The sequence below is a fragment of the Helobdella robusta genome, assembly GCF_000326865.2.
Source record: "Helobdella robusta unplaced genomic scaffold HELROscaffold_18, whole genome shotgun sequence".
NCBI classification, from domain to species: Eukaryota; Metazoa; Annelida; class Clitellata; order Rhynchobdellida; family Glossiphoniidae; genus Helobdella; species Helobdella robusta.
This window is the reverse complement of record NW_008703981.1, coordinates 3,284,137-3,305,912: the sequence shown is the minus strand read 5'-3', so window position 1 is coordinate 3,305,912 and position 21,776 is coordinate 3,284,137. Positions and strand designations below refer to the sequence as shown.

Genomic DNA, 21,776 nt, shown 5'->3' with positions numbered 1-21,776 from the left:
CATTGGGAGCAACATCATCATCGTCGTCTTCTTCACCATCAATAACATCTTCACTACCAACAACAACAACCTCATCATCCTCCTCCTCCTTATCATCGTGGTTGTTGACGTCATCACCAACATCACCAAACAATTTCTACTCGCATCGTCACAATCAACATCAGCTCGTCAGACAGAGTGACAGAATAATGCACTCCATACAAATGTTGACAACAAAACAACAACAACAACAAACATACAATTCACTGATGACAACTTTTTACGACGTCACAAGACCTGCTTTTAACACATCGGCACTAACATCAACAACAACAAAATTGACAACAATGACACCAACATTAAATTTAACAGCAATAACAACAGTCACATCAATATTTGCTTCATTGATGACAACGTCAACACCGTACATCTCAACCACACTGACATCAACAGCATCAACAACAACAACAACAGCAGCAACAACAACAAAAGCATTAGCAACATTAATCACCGACCAGCCTGAACTTTCGCATGAGCAGGACAAATTGATGTTGTTTCGGCAACTTAGAGCTCCGCTACGAAAGCAATTAAATTTGAAAAATTGTAAACAACAACAACATCGACAACAACAACAACAACAACAACCACATCAACAAAATAACCCTTCTCTATATTCAAATACTTTCAATGATTCGGATGTACATTTGAATGAAACTGAATATTACACTCGTTCAAATAAAACCTATAAACAGCAGTCACAAGAACAACAACACGTCAGCAACAACTACAGTAACTTCACAATCATCAACAACATCAACAACAACAACAGCAGCAGCAACAACAGCAGCACGCAAAATGCAGATGGGCAATGCGCAAGCACGATGGATGTTGAAGACTATGACAACAAGCACTTCCTACAAAACGAACGAAACTTTCTTCAACTTCATATTCAACATCAACAACAACAAAGACACCAACAACATCAACAACAACATCAACAACATCAACAACAACATCATCAACAACAACATCAACAACAACCACAAAACAACCAAACAGCCTCACTGGCTGTTCTTCGAATCATCAGACTCGTTCGAGTTTTTCGAATTTTCAAACTCTCCCGACATTCTCGTGGTCTTCAGATTCTGGGCAGGACGGTACGAGCCAGCATGCAAGAGTTGGGACTTCTTATTTTCTTCATGGGAATTTGCGTCGTAATTTTTTCCAGCGCTGTATATTTCGCCGAGTTGGACTCCCCGTATTCCCAATTTTCCAGCATTCCGGATGCATTTTGGTGGGCGGTAGTAACGATGACGACCGTAGGATACGGAGACATGAGGCCTGTCACTCCTCTTGGGAAAGTTGTCGGGTCGTTGTGTGCTGTTGCTGGTTCGTTGTTGCTGTTGTTGTTGCTGCGGTTGTTGTTGCTGTTGTTGTTGCGGTTGTTGCTGCTGTTGTTTTTTGTGGAGATGACACCGATGATGAGGCAGACGATGAATGCAAACAAAAATGTCTAGCTATGATGCTGATTGAAAATGGTTTGAAATAAAATCGAATTGTAATTTATAACAATTTTTAACATTCTTAATCATATACTAACGTAAACCTACACTAACGAATAAACACACACACGCAAACACACACACGCAAACATACACACACGCAAACACACAAAAGGCGTCCTGACGATAGCACTTCCTGTTCCGGTGGTCGTCAGCAACTTCAACTACTTCTACGCTCTCGAGTGTAGAGAGATGGCAGCTCTGCAAGCCGTCATGGCGTCTGCCGCGAATCGATCACGTGATAATGATGACGGTGATGATGATGATGAAGGAAAAGATGATGGTAATGATGATAATGATGATGATGATAACGACGATTATGATGATGATTACGATCGCTACGGCGATTGTTTTACCGACGTTGCTTGCGATGGCAATCCTGATGATGATGATGGGGGAAGAAAAGATTGTGGTGATGATAATAATGATGTAAACAACAACAACAACAACAATATTTGTTACATGACTGCATGTTAAATGGTTGACATGCATCGGCAAAATTTAAAGTTCCGCTCCTGCAATTTTTACAGATGTATTACAAGTGCGCTCATAATTTTTAAATAAATAAAGGAGATGGAGACAAATTTATTTATTAAATCGTTAAATTTAATAGTCAATCAAATCATTACTGGAGTGAATGAATGGATGAATGAATGGATGAATGAATGAATGAATGGATGAATGAATGAATGAATGAATGAATGAATGAATAATTGATTAAATAAATGAAGTTTTATTGCAGATTATTTAAAAATGATGACGACGATGACGATAATAAAACCTTAAATCTCATTATTTCAGCATTTGATTGGTTGGTTGGTTGGATGGATGGTTGGTTGGTTGGTTGGATGGATGGTTGGTTGGTTGGTTGGTTGGTTGGATGGATGGTTGGTTGGTTGGTTGAATTTTTCTTTCATTGCTTGACTGGTAAAATGCAAAAAAGCGAATCGATCGATTGACTGATTAATATAATTAAAAAATAAAGGAATGAAACGTTGATTGATTGTTTGATTAATTGATTGATTGACTGATTGATTGATTGATGTTAATTTAAGACGAAGAAATGAAACAATAAACTGATTGGAACGAGGCACCAACCAATGTAATTATTTTTGTGTTAGTTGGTTAGACGAGCAACAACATATTAGTAACTACTTTTAAAATGAGTTAATAATTAAATGAATTAAAGAATGAATGAATGAATGAACGAACGAACGAATAGATAAATAAATAAATATTTTCGGTAAGTTTGTAAAACATATAATTAGCAACAACTAGTAAGTACACTAAATAATATATTGCATCTGATATATGAAATATTAAAGTATAAATAACGAAAAAAGAACATTTTCTTTGTTAATTTGATTAATTGGAGTTTAAAATGACATGAAATCATTTGCTGGTTGCACCATTCGCCATTAAAGAATTTTAATTTTTTTTAATTTAGAATAAATTTGAGTAAAAATTGCTGAGAATTATGGAAAATATTAATTGATTAATGATGTTATGACAGTATATATATATAAGGATCAATGTTGGAATCAGCCAGGTATTAAGAAAATCATAGAAAATATATATGTTTATCAAAATTAAGTCACATTGTGTTTGTAGTGTGTGTGTGTGGGTTTGTGGGTTGGGAGGATCAGGAATTGAGTAATACATCATCCATGGTTGATCTAAGAGGTAAGGACATAGTGACGGGTTGATCGGGCGATGACGTCAACATCTTCTCCCACATTTCCGTTTCCGGGTTGCTATGATCTGGTTAAGAACAAAAATTTTTGGCAGGCTATTTATTGGAAACAATTTTTAAATGATTTTGCTATGACATTTTTGTGCACATTGCGTAAAAGGTAGATAAAAGTAATACAACCCGATATTTAAAACGCAATTTTTCCTCGTTCGCAAGACCGTCATCACGACATGCATTCCATCGTCATCGGCTCCATGCATCATCACTTCAATCATCGTTTGCACTCCAACGAACCGCTGCCTTGCTGAAGTTTGATGCCCCCCAAGAAGTCATTTGTGAAAAATTTCTCGTGATTCCAAATTGTGATCTCCAGTCTGCTGTGCTTCAGTAGGTCAGCCCGTATCTTCGAGAAGGTAAAATGCTCGTTCCAGACCGGGTTGCACGAAGATTTGATGATGCTCGATTTCTTCTTCATCTCTGGAAGGCCGGGGGGGTGAAGGACGCTGTCAGAGATTCAATACAGTACCTCACAATACGATCCGATACGAAACAATACGATACGGTATAGTACGATATGAAATGACCATAGCCAACCATTTAACAAAAGCGTCGCACAGTCCATCTTCCCTGAATGACGTGAGAGATCTTGCCTGGATGACGTTGACTTTCAGATCTCCGATGACGTTAGAGTTCGGTTGCGTGTGGTTGCTGCTGCTCGACGCCGAGAAGCTGAGAGAAAGTTCGATCTTGCTCTCGTGGTTCAAATCCAGGATGGACTTCCATCTCTGGTGACGATGGTGTGATGATTGTGCGAGGCAGATGGTGATGGCTGTTGATATGTCGTGACGAGATTGTAGAGAAAATTTTCGAAAATGAAGATGGAAACGTTGTGACGATAGCAGAAAAATGTAGCGAATGTAGCAGGTGCATGGTGAGTAAGGGCGTGCATGATGACGACGACGACGATGATGAAACAAAAAGAAGTGTGACCTGGGCGCCAACTCCCTGCTGTAGGTGGTACCACTGGCCGTCTGCATCGTCCAACTCTACGTTCTCCAGGGGCAGAATCACCTCACCCAGAAAATCGTTCTTACCGAAAGAGTTGTGCCAAACCGTCAGGCACAAGATTCGGTGCTTCAACTCGGTTATCGGTATTTTGTACTGGATGAGATTGAAATTTTAAAAAATGTAGTAGTCAGTGAGAATTATTTTTATGATTATCAGTTTGGATGGATTTTCAGTGTAATTGAATGAAATTCACGCAATATATTTCATATTTTCTCACATATAAGTTGTCAATAGTGCTTATATTGTAACAATGCAAACAGTTTTTTTTCTGGTTCCAACGAGTATGAAGGTGTAATCTTGTTGGCAAATATTAACGACGCTGTTTTGTTTGATATTTGAGTAATGTGCAAGTTGTAGAGTGAATGCATCATACTGTCTGCATAAATAAGTGTTGAACATGCTGTTTGCTCCGGAGAGCAATTCATCAGTATTGAAATGTTCAGATGACTCCATGGATGAAATGATATGTGTTCGTAATAACCGAGTGCAATGATGGTTTTATCGACAAACCTTCAGAACTTCGTTATAAACAGGGTTCTCCGTGTTTCGTTTCGCCGTTGTCTTCCTCTTGCCCTTCCTCGTCTTATCTGGCATCAGGTAGGTCTTTATGTACCTGACAATCATTTCCAATGTGTTTATTTATTTTTAAAAATTAATCAGAGTGGCAATGGAATGTAACAAATTTAACAAGAGAAAGTTATCATCGTCATGTTTACGATATATTCATTGCGCTGGAAACTTACGGGTTTGTCTTGCCGAATCCAATGCCGGCGATATCTCTGCACTGATGGACGTGAATCTCGAGGGCTCTGGCTCGTGTATCGTACACCAGACCAAACAAGACCTCTCCAGCGATGGCCATCTTGCTTGAAAACATGCGTTCCATCGTGCTGTTTGTCGTCGGCTTGTGGCTCTTGCCCAACGAATCGTCGCTGTCGTCATCGTTGATCACACGTGGAGTTACAGACGCGGCTGCTGCAGCTGCAGGCGAGGCAACAGGAGTGGATTTTGGACGTGGCGGGGTTTTTATGAAGTCACTTTCGTCGTCGGGGTATTCAGTTTTCGATGCTGCCCTATCGTAGTCACTGTACATGCTGGCACTGCTTCGCTGGCTCTCCTGCTTGTTGCATGACGAACGATTCACGTTGAAACATGTTATTCGAATCACGTACATTCAATTTCAATTCATGGTTTTCTAAATGTTATTCTAAAATGAATTCTTACATATGCGTCCAAGTTGTCTGGTGATGATTTTTTGACAGCCAGATGCCTTCGATTTGTTGAGGATCTCTGACATTTGAATAAAATTTTTTACGGCGTTTAAATTTAAAAAAATATAAAATCAAAGTTTTTAAAATGTTTATGTAAAATTAAAAAAATGAAATAATTTAAATGACCACGTACGTTGGCAGCAGAAGAGGAATCGTTGGAATCTTCATCAGTAACAACTGAACTTACTTCATTTTTCTCGGCAGTAGCACTCTGATCGCAAGAACTACTTTCTATCTTTACATCAAGCACACCTTCATCGTCTTCCACAACTTCTTTCCTTAATGTTCTTTCAATGGATGTTGATGGAACGGTCCCGCGTGACTCTCCTAGACCGAACTTTGCCAAATCCTGTTGAACATCATCCAGGAGACTGCCAGCAGAACTCAGCATAAAATCTTTCGTTTCCATCTCATCATGCATCGACCCCAAATTGTTCCATCTTTCCATTGGTTTTTCTTTGATGTGATGTTGATCGGACGCGAATGATTGAGACTGCTGCTCTCTCAGATTGATCGAACTTTGTGGTTTCGCTGACTCACTGGTGCCTCTCTTGTACATCGTTCTTGTTTCGGTTGAGACACTCGTTCCGAATGTGGTTCGTATGCTGCTGATTTCATCAAATTTATTCTCCTCGCTTTCTGAATTTGTTTCAAATTTTTTTGAAATGCCATCAAATTCACTATGGATATCTGTGGGAAGATCAACATCGGTTCCGTGCTGGTCGGCTGTGGAGGTCTGTGCATTCAGAGAATCTGACAGTATGTTCTCCACTATATCTGCTGCAACATTTTTAACGTCATCCTCGTCTTCATTAGATGTTTCTAAAAATTTTTCTGGCGCGTCTTTCGATTCATAATTTAATTCAGAATCGTCCAAATTATCTGTCAATTTATTTTCATCTTCATCTTCTTCACGCTCATCTTTATTGGAAGCGTATTGTAACAATGCGTTCGAAATGGCGTATGCAACAATATCAGCAGCTGCATCTTCAAGGTTCTCCCTCTCTTCAAGAGAATCGTAATTATTCTCTCCTCCTGAATTCATTTCTGGGTTGTTGGAATCGTCATCAAAACGAATTTTTTTCATAATTTTATTCGCGTTTCTCAGTCGTCCATGCGATTGATTGAACGTTTCTTTCGTTGAAACATTTGCACCATCTTCATCTTCCTTCTCCTCCTCCTCATCATCTTCCTCCTCCTTTTCATCATCTTCAGAGTCCTGGGGTGACAGCTGACCTTGCTCTTCAAGGACGCAGAAGTTGGTCAACTCCTCGACCACACACACCACGATGTTCTCCACCAGTCTCTCTGCATACTTCTGGATCCTCTTCTTCGTCTTGTTGTTGTAACGTTCTTGCTGGTAACATTGAAACTCCTTTAAAAAAGTTTCCTTATCATCTTGAAAGTCCGTCAGTTCTTGCAGTTGTTGCTTTGATAGTTCTTCCAATTCTTCTGCTTGTTGTTGTGCGATCATCGTTTGCAGTGCAGATTTGTCGAGGAGGGAGTCAACATTTTGCGCGTCTAACTTCTCTTCGTCAATGTACTTCGCCAGATTTTCCAAATATTCATCCAATCTCTGTTGCTGTTTCAGTTCTAACTCTTGCTTTTCATCTTCGTGTCTCTTTAAAAGGTTCGTTTCCTGGTTGCCTAGTTCCGTCTGATATGAACGAAACAAATGTGAGTACATAAAAGTTAAGAATTGAACTATAACAAAACGAAAAATTGAAATGTAAAAACTAACAAGAACTGCCTCTAGATCATCATCTTCATCTTCGTTATCATCTTCTTCTTCATCATCTTCGTTACTTTTCTCATCACTTTCGACGTTTTCTGCCTCACTTTCACTTACATTTTTATTTTTTTCATCATCTTCATCATTGTCGCTAAAGCTTGTGGCCCGCTTAAAAGTTCCAAGCCCATCTCTTTTTTCATTCTCCTCAACACTCCATTCACCGGCTGCAGAAGTTACTTTAGGTTTTCCTGAAATTTCATCCTCTCGTTGGTCACCATTTTTTTCTCTCAGCCAAATAGGAAGACCAATTTTGAAGAGTGAGGCAGTGTTGGCTTGTGTGGAAGCGTAATAACTTTCGCTGTTTCTATCGTAGTTTGTGCCTTTGTTAACGAAAAATTCCGAATAACGAAAAGGTTGTTTCAATTTCTGTTCTCTGGCGTATGTCTCAAACTTTTTATCTTCATCATCGCCGTTGTTGTAATCGTCTTGAAAACGTTGATGCTTTTGTTGGTAACTTCGTTCTAAATGTTGTTGTTTGATGTTATATTCAACCGCTTCATCATCTTCATTATTTATTTGTGCCTTTGAAAGTTCATTCGGGAATGTTTTATTCTCTTCATTCACATGTTTCGGCCGAACTACTTCTGAATACTCTTCTTCGGACTGTACATTTCTGTGTTGATATCTTTGCTGTTGTTGCTGTTGTCTAACGCTACTGTCATCATCATTCTTAACTATATCAGCTTCTTTTTTCATTAAAATTGGTAATGAAACTTCATCAGATATCTTTTCACGATTATGAATTTCTGAAGAATCTTTGTCATCTTGCTCGTTACCATCTTCTTTTGCAGTACCTCTTATATTTTGAGAAAATCTGTCAAGATAATATTCGCCTTGATCTGGCTCATCATCATCATCGTCGTATTCCTCGTCTACATTATCATCATCATGTTTAGCTATCTTTTTCTTTTCACCATCATCATTCTGGTCGTCATTTTCATCGTCAAATTTTTCGTCATAATTGGCTTTGTAGGCTTCTTCGAAATCATCATCGGCTTCATCTTCATTTTTCAAATTATTTTTATCCTCTACCTTGCTATTCCCGACGGAGGCTGAGACACTTTCTTCCAATATGTCATCAGTTAGTTTGGAAGCCATCTCGTCAACTTCACTCTCGTCAAACATTTTTTTCTCCAGTTTCAAATCCTCTTCATGACATTTTCTCAAAATTTCGTCATCTGTTTCAACATTTTTCGTGGTTTCCAGTTTGATATTTTTGGTTTTTTCTTCAATTCTGTCAATGTTGGACTTGGTTTTGAGGTCTTGAATTGAAGAATGCTCAACATTTGATTCGATTTTAATGCTGTTCGCGCTTACAAATGATGGTTCGTTGTTTAGTTTTTCAAAACGTGAAGATTTAGTTTTAGATTCTATCTCCGATTCATCTTTCAAATTTGTTGTTCTATCTTTTACTATGCTAAATTCTCCCGTAGTTTTATTATTTCCATGTTTTTCACTTTCTTCAAGTTTATCGCTGATTATGTCAGCGTTGTTTTTCGTTTTCGCAACATTTGAAGTGGTTAGTTTTAAGGTTGTCGTCAGCGATGATGTGGCTGTTGATGTTGCAGGACTTTTACTGGTCGCTGATGATGTTGTTGATGTTTTTAATATCGCTGATGTTGTTGTTGAGGCCATTGATGCTGTTGATGTTATTGATGTTATTGATGTTGTTGATGCCACCTCATTTCTATCGTCTGCCTCTACAGGGTATAAAAGTACATTTTCCCCACCAAAGAAGAAATTGAATTCGTTACTCTTATTATTAGTTTCATCGTCTTCATCGTCCTCTTCATCGTCATCTTCATCATCGTCGTCGTCTTCTTTACCATCTTCTTCATCATCGTCGTCTTTATCTTCCTTATGTCTCTCTTCATCGTATTGTCGATCGACGATTGGTTGAGGCTTAACAGCAGCATCATCTTCCGAACGTTGATACTCTATTGTTGTTGCTGCTGCAGTTGTTGTAGTTGCTTCTGTGATGTTGTTGTGGCTGCTGTTGTTGTTGCTGAGTTTAACGTTTGTTGAGCTGTTTCCTTTGTTTGCGATGACAGATTTTGGAATAGTTTGCTGTTGTTGTCGTTGTTGTTGTTGCTGGAAGATAATTGGTTGATTTTGATTTGCTGCCGGCGATGAAGTTGAAGATGAAGTTAATTTTATTATGGACCGCTGGTGGTTATTAGTAGGCGATGATGTTGAAGACGATGTTGATGACAACGTCTTAACTAATGACGATTTAACAATTATCGGCGGTTGGTGGGCGCCTGCTTCAATGGGCTGTCGTTTCTGCTGTGGTTGTAGTTGTGGTTGTAGTTGTGGTTGTGGTTGTAGTTGTGGTTGTAGTTGTGGTTGTGGCTGTGGTTGTGGCTGTGGTTGTGATTGTTGTGGAGTTGAATCATCGTTATTATGCTTCAGTCTTAATTTAGCTCGTACTGGTTGTATGATTGATTCAGTAGAAGAAGTGAACATTTCATCCATTTGTTTGGTAGTTCTGGGGTCGGATCGTTGAACGTTTTGTTGACTATCTTGAAGTGTTTTTTGTTGTTGCTGTTGTTGTTGCTCTGGTTGTTTCGGCTGCTGATTTTCTGATTTGTTGTTGTTGTTGTTTATGTCAGTTGTTGTTGATGGCGTTGATGAATTTAATAATTGTTCTTTCTGGTTTTTCTCAATTCTAGTTTTGGTTTCGGTTTTAATTTTCGTTACATTTTGTCTTTCTTGATTTGGAGATGACACGGCAATATCTAGTTTGGAAATTTTTGTAGATGTTTGTTGTTGTTGTTGTTGTGGCAGTTGTTGGTTGTGTTCTTTGTGTATTTGGATTATATCGACGTTGTTGTTGTTTAGCACTTGAATTTGTCGTTGTTTATTTTGCTGCTGTTGTTGTTGCTGTTGATGACGGTTTTGTTGATGTCGCTCTGACGAAATAGTTTCCTCAACTTCTTCAATGGTGTTAAGGTCATCATCACTACTGTCGTATCGAACTGCTTTCATTTGTTGTTGTTGCTGCTGCTGCTGTTGTTGTTGTTTTAGCTGTTGCTGTTTTAGCTGTTGTTGTTTAATTAACTTTTGCCTTTGAAAATATTCGGCGCTTGATTCGTTGTTAGGCTGTTGTTGTTGTTGTTGTTGTCTCTCTTCTTGATGTTGTTGAGTTGACACGATGTCAAGTAATCGTGTTGGTGTCAGTGGAAAGTTAACTTCTCTAGGTGTTGTTGTTGATGTAGTTGGCGATGTTTTGGATAATGATTTGCCGCTAGTTGATGACGTCACAATCGTTGTTGGTGACTTTAATGGCGTAGTTAATTTTGATGTTGCAGTAGTTGATTGAGGTTGAGGCGATTTTGCTGCTGTTGTTGTCGCTGCTGCTGTTGTTGTTGTCGCTGCTGCTGTTGTTGTTGTCGCTGCTGCTGTTGCTTCGTTGTTTGTTACTGGTTTTGTTTTTTTTAAATCTGGAACTACTATTATTGTTCGTTTGATTATAGTTGATGATGATGATGGTGTTGATGATGATGGTGATGATAATGACAATGACGTTGTTGTTGTTGTTATAGATGATGATGATGATGTTGTTGTTGATGTATTATCTTTACTACTACTTCCTTTCGTCAAATTTCTCCACCAATCTTTGACACTGGCTTCAAAACTTTCCACTTCCGGGTTCGTTTTTACTTTGATGACGTCATTATCGTCTTCAGTTTTCACTGAAGATACTTTCGTTTCTATGTTTTCGTCACTTCTTTTGATTTCTTTGCTTTTGTCAGGTGACCGCGATGAAGAAAAGAATGAAAATAAAGATGATGTTGGTGTTGATGATGACGTTGATGTTGTTGCTGCTGCGGTTGATGTTGTTGCTGATGATGTTGTTGTTGTTGAAAATGTTGATGTCGCTGCTGATGATGTTGATGTTGTTGCTGATGATGTTGATGTTGCTGTTGGAAATGTTGATGTTGTTGCTGCTGTTGTTGTTGAGAATGTTGATGTTGTTGTTGGGAATGTTGATGTTGTTGTCGAAACATTAAATGATCTGATCGAGGTAGGAGACATTAGAGATTTATAAGAAGTCGGTGAGCCGCTTATATTCGTTCGGACTGATTTGTAATCTTCGTCATCATCATCATCATCGTCATTTTTAAAATCATCATCATCTTCGACAACATCACGTGATTTGTTAAATGGATTGTGGTGTTTATTGCTGATTTCAATGCTGGCGACGCTACTATTGTTGTTGTCGTCCGTCGTTATGATTGTCGTGGTCTTTGATGTTGTTTGTTGTTGTTGATGTTGTTGTTGTTGTTGATGTTGCTGAAGTTGTTGTTCTTGATGTTGTTGTTGTTGTTTACCCAACCAATTTCCAGATGCTATTTCATATTGTCTGTGGTATATACAAGGAAGCCAAATAACTAATTATACATTAAAAAAATCAATATATGTGAGCAAACATTAACACATATGAATGCATATTAATAAATAAGAGCAGTTACTTGTCTTGATGATATTCGATTTAATGTTAATTGAAAGCATTAGTACAAACTTGAGCTTGTGACAAAGTTTACATATCCATTGATGTATTTTACGTTGTTGTTGTTGTTGCTGATGCAATGATGTTGTTGTTGTCGTTGTTGTTGTTGTCGGCAGTAAGTTGACGTCATTGGCTTTGCAATTTTTACAGACCTTAAGTTGTTATGAAAAGGGTGGGCTTTGTTTGCTTTTTTTAATGATGAGTGTGTTGATGTTGTTGTTGATGGTCAACACGACTACAACAACAATACACAACAACAACAACAACAACAACAACAACAACAACAACACATCAACAACAACAAACCTTTTTAGAACATTCAGGACATTCGTCGCCTCGATCAAATATCCATCCGAATGTAGCGCCACATAAATGACAGCATCCACTTCCGTCCAATGGTTTCTTGCGAAACCATTTTTGGCTGTTTTGTCGCAATTCGTCTATTTCGCTTTTTAAGTTTCTTTGGTAATTTTGGTAAATAAATATTTATTTATTTAACGATAATAACTTTAAAATTAATTAATTGCTAACTGGAGTTGTTGATTTTGTTTCAATTTCAACTGGCTATCCCTTTGCAAAACTTGCAGGATTTTCAACCTTTCGACCTCGTTAAGCCCCTCCTCCTCAACCAATGAATGGACGAGGCTTGTATTAAGCCCCCCAGTCTCAACCAATGAATGACCGGATTTTGAACAGGTCGAGGTCATCTGTGAAAAAGGGGCATTGAAAATTCGTTGCTTGACGAGATGAATGAATGAATGATTGAATGAATGAATGAATGATTGAATGAATGAATGAATGATTGATTGAATGAATGAATGATTGATTGAATGCAAGAATTAATGAATGAAAAAAATGAACGAATTATTGAGAATAAATTAACAACTTTGAAAAAATTAATTGAAAACTGTGAAGATAGCAAAATGTATCAACATCAATGTTAGTGGCATTGAAGCGATAATTATCTTAGCTACGTACACACATCAATTCACACTCATACACACACACACATAAAATACACACATACATAACATACACACATACATACAAACATACAAACAAACAAATATACATTGTTGCATTTTTGTCCGCCAGGTAATATAAGTAAATAATAATGGTCTTAATAATATTTATTATTGCCAATGCAAAAGAATTCAATGAATTTATGTGCATGTACGTGCGTGTGTGTGTGTATGTCTTAATATGTGTGTGTATGTGTGCTTACATACACACATACACTTACATTACATAGAGTATGTAAATGAAACATTTGCAAAATTTGATTCAAAGTCGATTTAAATCAAAATCAGAGAGAGAGAGAGAGGAGAGAGAGAGAGAGAGAGAGAGAGAGAGACAGACGAAGGAGAAAACTTAAGAACAATGTTTGCTATATATTACGAAAATATTTCAAATATTTGATATTAATCATTTCATTCATTCGTTCATTCATTAGTTCGTTAACTCGTCATTCATTCATTCATTGGTCTGTCTATTCATTCATACGTTCGTCCCTTCATTTGTTCCTTCCTTCATTCATTCATTCATTTTTTCATTCATTCATTCATTCATTGACTACTCTGCTTATTGTTCTACTACGTTTGAGATTTGCTTTCTACCTGTCAGCAATTCTTTCAAAATTTTATGGTTGTTTGCCGTGTATGTATGTATGTATATGTGTGTGTGTGTGTGTGTTTGAACGTGAACTAAGGATCGACTGATTGATTAAAATTTTGTTGTTTCAAAATTTTAACAAAATAAAATAACAATAATAAAAAGAATAAAATTTATTATTGTTATTGTTATTCTCGCCTGAACAACGCACGGTTTCATTGCGATCTAATATTACATGCTTGCCAGAGCCTTTCATGTATGTAATACAACTTATTCAATGTTTAATACAATTTAATTATATAAAATACAACCAGTTACGATAAATAATTATACATAAAAACAAATTGTATTGATTACAAATAATATATATTAAAATTATTAAGAACATTTCATTAATGACAAATAAAAACTGACCGTAGATATATGTGCTATTGTTGGTCTGCCTTGTTTAACAGATAGGCAGGAATTTAACTATACTCACAAAATCTAAATGATTGTGATGATTAATAATTAATAAAGGCACTATTATTTCATTGAGCTTTATGCATTAAAATAAATAAATTCAGTCAAAATGATAATAATAATATTTCATTTGCTACTAAGAAATTATACATGCATTTTAAAGCCTTTTATATTCGATGCTATCTGCTCTTATTAACAACAATGACTTATTAATACATAGGATTAATAGCTATACTATATTAACATGAATATAAATATATACATACATATACATATAAATGATAAATATATACACTATATAGTAAGTAATATATATATATATAGTAATATGAAGTATACAATTTCAAGTAATATCATTATATGTAAATCTTAAATGTATAAATGTTAAATAATATGTATATATTTATATAGATCGAATATGTATATATATTATACTTTATTACGTAAGGAACATTTGTATTTACCATGTATACAATTGTAAATGAATGCATCAGAAAATTATTAAAAATATATATGGTATCTTTGGTAATTTCGTTGTTAGCCATCATCAGTTTTTACCATCTTAATATACCTATGTAATACTTGATGGTCGTTGACGAGTAAACAAAAAGTTCCGGACAAATTTTGCGTCGATTATTTCCTTCCTTCGTCAAAGTCAGTGAATTTACGCTGCAAATTTTATTTTTGCTTTTTTTAAATCAAAGATGTCGGCGAGTTTGTTGCAATTTTTGTCGTTTTTTGTTCGTTGGTCTCTTCTTGTTCTGCCATGAAAAACACGTAACCAAACCGTAACCAAACCGTGTAAATTAAACTACGTTATTTAATCGTGATTTCAATTCAGTTTGTTCATTAAATTCCCAGAAATCGATTTGATTAAAATTTCTTTCCGTTGCTACCTGCTTTTTTACCTGTTTGTTGCTGATGTTTTTCCGATTTAGATTAAATTAACTTTTTAAAATATTAGAAAGGATATTTTATTTAAAAAAGGGATCTGTTTTGATCACAAAACAAAAAAGTACCATAAATATGTTTCAGTATACTTTATAAATTATTTACTTTAATGTAATGATTCACTATCATTGAAAAAGGATGTTCTGTTATGTTTTTAAGATTAAAATGTTTGTAACTCGTTCAAAATTAATTTTAATTTTGTAAAATGCTTCTTTTTTGTTTTTAGACAGTAGAAGCAGTGATGATGCAAATGATGGAGAGTGAACAACCTGATTCTAAACACAAGAAGTCTAAGAAAAGCAAGCACAAGACAAAACACAGTAGTACCCACAAACATAAGAGGAAGCATAAAAAGAGTCATAATGAAGAAGATGTTGCTCTGGATGGCAATGAAGTATGTGTTAATGTTATGCTTGCAAATAATTCCAATTGTGAGGATGTTTTACGAGTGCCACTGCCATCATCAGCATCACCAGTTGCAACTAAAGAGGTGATTCTATTACATTTAGTTTATAATTTATTAATTCCTTTTGTACAAAGAGCAAAATTACTGAGATTAATTAATAATTTGAACAGAAAACTGTTGGTGAAGTACAAATTGTTTTTGAAAAGCGTGCCGATCAAGATGTTATAATTATAGAGAAACCACTTGTGAATAACTATGGAGATGATTCTGAAGAAGAAGATGGTGAAATTGAACACGAAAGCACAAAAAGTAATCGGCAGGCAGAACCAAATCAGAGATGTGCTGCCATGCCTTCATCAGTTAGCTCTCAGGATGTCATCATCATCAATGAATCACATCCTAGCACTCAAAATGGTGAAGGACATAGGCACCACAAAAAGAGGTAGTTGAAACATTACTTTTAGAGTTTAAAATTGTTTCTTTAATTTTTTTACTAATTACAAAATTATTTGAAACAGGCAACACGATTCAAGAGCAGATAGACCCGGCGATGGTCACTACAAAGTCCCCAGAAGAAGTCACTCGAGGAATCACAGCCTTTCACCTAAAAGGCATAAAACTGATACATATTCTTCTTTTGATCAGTTGGAAATGTCTTCTAAGTACAAAAATATTGATTTGCATAAACAGTATGAAAAAGATTATTCAAAATGTCAATCGTTCAAATTAGCAGAAGAGGATAGACAGCACGGAAAACATAGGAGTCGAAGCCCTCAAGATGATTATAGGAACAGATCGCGCAGAGCTAATTATGATTTCTCTCAAGCTAGTTCATTGTCGGCCAGATTCGTCGACGAGAGGATGGATAGGAGAAAAAGCAGATCACCATTGCACAGGAGGCCGCAAACATCCAGGAGCAGATCACCACCACACCACAGCAGCAGCAGCAGACAGCATCCATCTTCAAGAAGGGAGGAGGGACACCAACAACAACAACTTCATGACAGGAGGTTCTGCTTCATACATTTTTTAAATTTTTTTCTGTTTAGTGTATAATATAATGTTTCTAACATGCTATGATGTTTGTACGTGAGCAGATCAGATGATGTCAGGCATTTTGGAGGCTCTTCAAGACAGCGTGAGAGGATGAGGTCAAGGTCAGCTCAGAAGAGGATGAGGTCAAGGTCAGCCGAGAAGAGAATGAGAAGGAAGAGGCAAGATGATGAATTGTCACCATCATCGAGGTTCAATATTGTTTTTGTGCTTGTTTTATTATTTCTCATTGTAAAGTAATTTAAGGAGGGGAGAATTTATGAGTTGTGCACCTAATGCCCACATCTGGTCAGTATTCTCTGCCCTATTCTCTCTTTCATTCATTTATTTATCCTCATTCATTCTTCATAATCAAACCTTTATTTATTATATATTTTAGTGTAAGTTACGTTGGAATTTAAAAATTCATTAAAAATCATTATTTTATTCATTCCATTAACTAAAATTTTGTGGTAGGCAAATAAATAAACGGCCTGACGTCTTCAAACAAACTCACCTCCCCACTTCACTATTGTGTATATCAATAGTTAGTCCATGATTGAAAATATACATCATCAATCTTGTTATTTGTGTCCTAGTTTTTATGTTTCAATGTGCATTGTTATATGTATTTAGAACCCTCTCTCTCCTTCTTCTATTCATTCTGTGTGACGAATTTTTTGAAAGTTTCCATTTCCTTATCAGTGTATGCATGTGTATGTAGCTTTTGTTACATTGTTTTGGTCGTGTGATCATGAAATTTATTATGTTTTTTAAATGTCCGAAAGTTTTTTTAAGATTTCAGAATAGATGATATTTGATGCAGTAAGCATCAAGACCGTCATCGTTAAATTTAAAAAAAAAAATACCACTCACAACCAAGCATTACAGCAAATGTTTGCACCACGTTTTAAAACACGAATCCCTGCTTTTAGGAGGAGACAGAGGAGAAGAGATGAACGCGATGCTGGGGATGGTGATAGGAATCGAAACAGCAGTGGCGGGCGACATAAAAAATCACGCCACCACAAATCTAAAAATGCAAAAGGTGATCAAGATGACGTCGAGTTAGTTTTTTTTCTCTATTGTTAGAGGTTCAACTTTGAATTTCATTAATATTTCATGCTGATGAGCACATACAATCAGCGAGCTAGGGTTTCCATTTTATTCTTTACAGTTCCGCGGATAATGAGGATTTTGAGATGGCAGATGAAGATGAAGAAGATGAGGATGCAATCATTGAAAGGAAAAGAAGAGAGAGAGAGATATTGTACAAGGTGAGTGTGGGTCATTTGAATTCATTTATAACTAATTCATTAATTCTTCATTCGTTATGACCCATCTTTTTATAACAAAACGCAACACAGACTTTATCTATAGAGACGAGAGACTCTCCCTTCAACCTGCCATCCGTCGATCAACAACAAGTTAGTTCTTCTCCCAAGAAAGAAGTATGCCCCCCCTCCGGTGCGTCCACCCCCGTCAGCGACACCATGGATAACTTTGACTTTGAGGAAACCATAGAGACGAAGAGAAAGAATGTAGTAGCAACTGAGGTGGAGGTTTCAGAAGATGCGGCCACTGAGCAGGGAACGAAGGCTTGCATGACTGGCATCGACATGTTTGCAGATGATGTACAGTTTCAACATGAAGATGTTAATGTTAGTCTCCTGCTGGCCTACTGCTTGCTTATCAAATTTTTAACAAAATTTTTTCTATTCAAGTCATTTTTTCATTTTCTCTGGTCTACATCCCCTTTTCAAAATTATTCCATCAGAGAAGCAACATGTACGTGACACAGACCACCTTTGAAAACAACAACCTCACAGACAACTGGGATGATCCTGAAGGATACTACAGTAAGTTGTTGTGCTAACACTCATCTTTTGCTTGTTTCATGTTGATGTGTTTCTTCTTGTGTTGTTCTTATCTACAGTTGTTTACATTGAATTGCACCACGTGTTAAATTCTTCAAACAGATGTAAGGATCGGGGAAGTGTTGGACAAGAGGTACTCAGTTTTTGGTTTCACGGGCAAAGGAGTCTTCAGCACTGTTGTCAGAGTTCGAGATGCTGCCAGGAATAACCAGGAGGAAGCTGCCATCAAAATCATTAGGAACAATGAGATGATGTCTGTATTAATATGTCTCCTTTTCTTCTTTTTCCATATATTTATAATTTTCATGCTGAGGGCTACTTTTTGTTTCAGTAAAAAATTTTTGAAATTTCTACAAGGATGAGTTTTTATCAAATTCATTTTATTCTAATGTTGTCTTGTTTTTTCTATTGATATAGCCGTTATATTTATTTATTTATAATACAACAGGCACAAGACAGGCATGAAAGAATTGGAGCTAGTGAAAAAGTTGAATGATGCCGATCCAGCTGATCGCTTCCATTGTCTGAGACTTTTCAGACATTTCTTCCATAGGAATCATCTTTGCCTAGTCTTTGAATGTCTGAGGTTCGTTTGATTTTTACTGCAGTGATTCATTCATTTTACTCATCTTTTATGGGGATTTTATAATTTTGAAATTGTGTTACAATTCATCAACAGCATGAATTTGCGTGAAGTGTTGAAAAAGTACGGCAAAGACATTGGCTTACACGTGAAAGCAGTGAGAAGCTACACGCAACAACTCTTCCTGGCTCTCAAGCATCTCAAAAAGTGCTCCATCCTGCATGCCGACATAAAGCCTGACAATATCTTGGCACGTTTCTCTCATCTCTTTTCAACGTTTTTTTAGTATTCTCCATGAGTTGTCATTAATTCATTTCCTACTTTTAATATAATTGCTTAAAGTATATTTGTTTGTCTATCTTCTACAATATTTATTTCATTTTAAAAAATTATACCTCATAGAATGCTGTTGAATTATTATTTAATAAAATTGAAATTTTTTGAAAATGCAGATAAATGAATCAAAGTTGACGTTGAAGTTGTGTGATTTTGGTTCAGCCTCTCACATATCAGACAATGAACCAACGCCATACCTGGTCAGCAGATTCTACAGAGCCCCAGAAATCAGTTAGTTTACCCGTAATTTTTTTGTGTTGCAAATTTTTTTGATTTAGTTTATTTTATGATATGAATTTTGGGATCAGTTTACTATCGTATATTTACGATATTTCGTTGAAAACTAGATTTATGATTGATAACATCAATAAAATCGAATTAACCTAATGTAAACCAACCATGAATACATTGTTTTCAGTTATTGGCAATAAATACGACCATGGTATTGATCTGTGGTCTACGGCTGTGACCGTCTTTGAATTATACACTGGGAAGATTATGTTTCAAGGGAAAACTAACAACGAAATGCTTAAGTTGTTCATGGATTTGAAGGGAAAAATGCCAAATAAGCTTATCAGGAAAGCAGTTTTCAAGGATGACCACTTTGATCAGTTTTTCAATTTCATTTACCACGAAATTGATAAAATAACAATGAAGGTTTGTTGTTTTCCTTGTTAATTTTTGTTACCATGTTATTTTTTTGTATTGTAGACAATTTTATCTTAAATAAATTGAATTATTTTCTCTCATTTCAAAGGAAAAGGTGACGGTGTTGTCGACGATATCTCCTAGTAGAGATTTAATGAAAGAGCTGATCGGCTTTCAGAGACTGCCCGAGGATCAAATGAAGAAAGTGGTTCAATTGAAGGATTTCCTGGATAAGTTATTGGTTATGGATTCTTCTAAAAGGATGTCCATACAACAATCCCTCACTCACCCTTTCATTGTAGATAAATCTTGAGATGCACTGAAGTGTAAAGCCATTACACTACACGTTGTTTATGTACCTTTATATATATATATATATATATATATATATATATATATATATATATATATATATATATATATATATATAGCTTTTATGACGTTAACCTTGTTTTATTGTTGAGAACTACTGATTTCTATGTACATGCAGTCTCGTTTTCATAATATCGAAGCTAATTGCTCTCTGTATTACATTATCTTTATGTCTTGTGATTCTTACCAAGTGCAAGAATTCATAGATAAGAATTTATATTTGTTTGGATTTGTGATAATGTGATAATATAACGACTTCACTGGACTTCGATTTGTTGATTTTCGGAAATTTCGAACGCATTTCTTTCACGATAATCTTTGTTAAAATGTGTAATGACAAATTGTGGAAGGATTTGACTAAATAGTAGTATTTTTTAATTGTTAGATTATTTCACTACTGTTTCCATGCTAATTTCATAAAGTTGCTTTTTTCAAACAATGTGGGAGTGAAAATTTTTAAATACGTAATACATTGCATGAAAGAAGTCATTTGAAATATAAAAAGCCGTTCTGTAATTTAAAAATGTACGATTTTGCGACACATAACATTAAAAAAAATTTTGAATAACTTTTGGGACATCTCCGATTCTTGCGTTTACCTGAGAGGTAGCTTGCTAAATAGCTATCGCGATTGGTCGGCGTTTTCAAACATTCAAAAGACCGGGTTTCGACATTTTTATTTTCTCCGGCGAAGAAGCATTAGTTTTTCATCTAAAGAGAAGATTTTTACAAGATAGTGAACTCGAAATCAAGAAGGTTTTTTTTTAATTTCATTGATTTCCTACGTTTTATTTAATAAATTGGCCATTTACATAGTGAAAAGTGGTGAGGTGTTTGCCGACTTAAAAAAAATTTAAAAAATTTTTCATGCTCTTCAAGTTTCTGACTGCTTGCTTGAGCACTAAAATTAGTCAGTCATGCTCTTCAAGTTTCTGACTGCTTGCTTGAGCACTAAAATTAGTCAGTTTTGAAAGTTTGAAAGCAGTTTAGTAACTTATGTTTTTTAGATAATAATTGAACATGTTTATTAAGAAAAATTATTTATTTATAAAATATTTGTTTATGTAATTTACTGAGTTGTGACTTGAGTCAATTGTTAATTGAACAATTGTTCAATTAGGAAGTTTTTTATAAAGTGTTTATGTAATTAGCTAAGTTGAAAGAAATTTATTTAGGTTACATGTTCTTCAGATAATTGAACATGTTCATTGTAAATAATCTAAGTTGAAAGAAGATTATGTTCTTCAGATAATTGAACATGTTCATCAAGAAACTTTTTTTATGAAAGGTTTATGAAATTAACTAACTTTAGAGAGTTATTTTATTAGCAAAGTTGAGAGTTATTACCAAAGTTATTACCCTTATAATATAAGGGTAATAAACTCTCAACTTTACTTAATTGAACATGTTGTCCATTAAGAAACAGTTTTTATAAAACGTTTATGAAATTAACTCAATTGAGAGTTTTTTATTTTATGTTCTTTAAATAAATTGATCCTGGGAATTTTATATAAGCTCTCGGTAAGTCGATAAGGTTTGAGCGTCTAATATGACACAAAAACTAAAATTGTGACTGAGTGTAACTTTTTAAGGCGCCAGTAAGTCGATAAGGCTTAAGCG

General features: G+C 35.6%; 3 protein-coding genes across 3 annotated transcripts; 2 read left to right on the top strand and 1 right to left on the bottom strand.

The window, feature by feature from the left end:
* Nucleotides 1–1,121: 1,121 nt before the first annotated feature.
* On the top strand, nucleotides 1,122–1,715 carry HELRODRAFT_136016 (hypothetical protein; the record flags this gene model as incomplete). The annotated part of the gene is made up of 2 exons (XM_009016550.1): nucleotides 1,122–1,368; nucleotides 1,657–1,715. Coding segments are annotated over 2 exons (306 nt in total), but the record flags the coding sequence as incomplete, so codon positions are not given.
* A 413-nt stretch (nucleotides 1,716–2,128) lies between these two features.
* On the bottom strand, nucleotides 2,129–12,585 carry HELRODRAFT_191179 (hypothetical protein; the record flags this gene model as incomplete). The annotated part of the gene is made up of 11 exons (XM_009016549.1): nucleotides 2,129–3,302; nucleotides 3,529–3,737; nucleotides 3,829–4,019; nucleotides 4,225–4,395; nucleotides 4,561–4,749; nucleotides 4,813–4,915; nucleotides 5,046–5,422; nucleotides 5,527–5,592; nucleotides 5,707–10,644; nucleotides 12,185–12,338; nucleotides 12,410–12,585. 11 exons carry the CDS (start codon nucleotides 12,583–12,585, stop codon nucleotides 3,184–3,186), a joined length of 6,693 nt encoding a protein of 2,230 aa, XP_009014797.1. The 3' UTR covers nucleotides 2,129–3,183.
* A 5,541-nt stretch (nucleotides 12,586–18,126) lies between these two features.
* On the top strand, nucleotides 18,127–20,097 carry HELRODRAFT_76744 (hypothetical protein; the record flags this gene model as incomplete). Its single annotated transcript, XM_009016548.1, has 8 exons — nucleotides 18,127–18,199; nucleotides 18,320–18,470; nucleotides 18,666–18,803; nucleotides 18,897–19,054; nucleotides 19,100–19,101; nucleotides 19,253–19,367; nucleotides 19,555–19,793; nucleotides 19,894–20,097. The coding sequence occupies 8 exons, from the start codon at nucleotides 18,127–18,129 to the stop codon at nucleotides 20,095–20,097; spliced, it is 1,080 nt and encodes a 359-aa protein (XP_009014796.1).
* Between the last annotated feature and the right edge of the window lie 1,679 nt (nucleotides 20,098–21,776).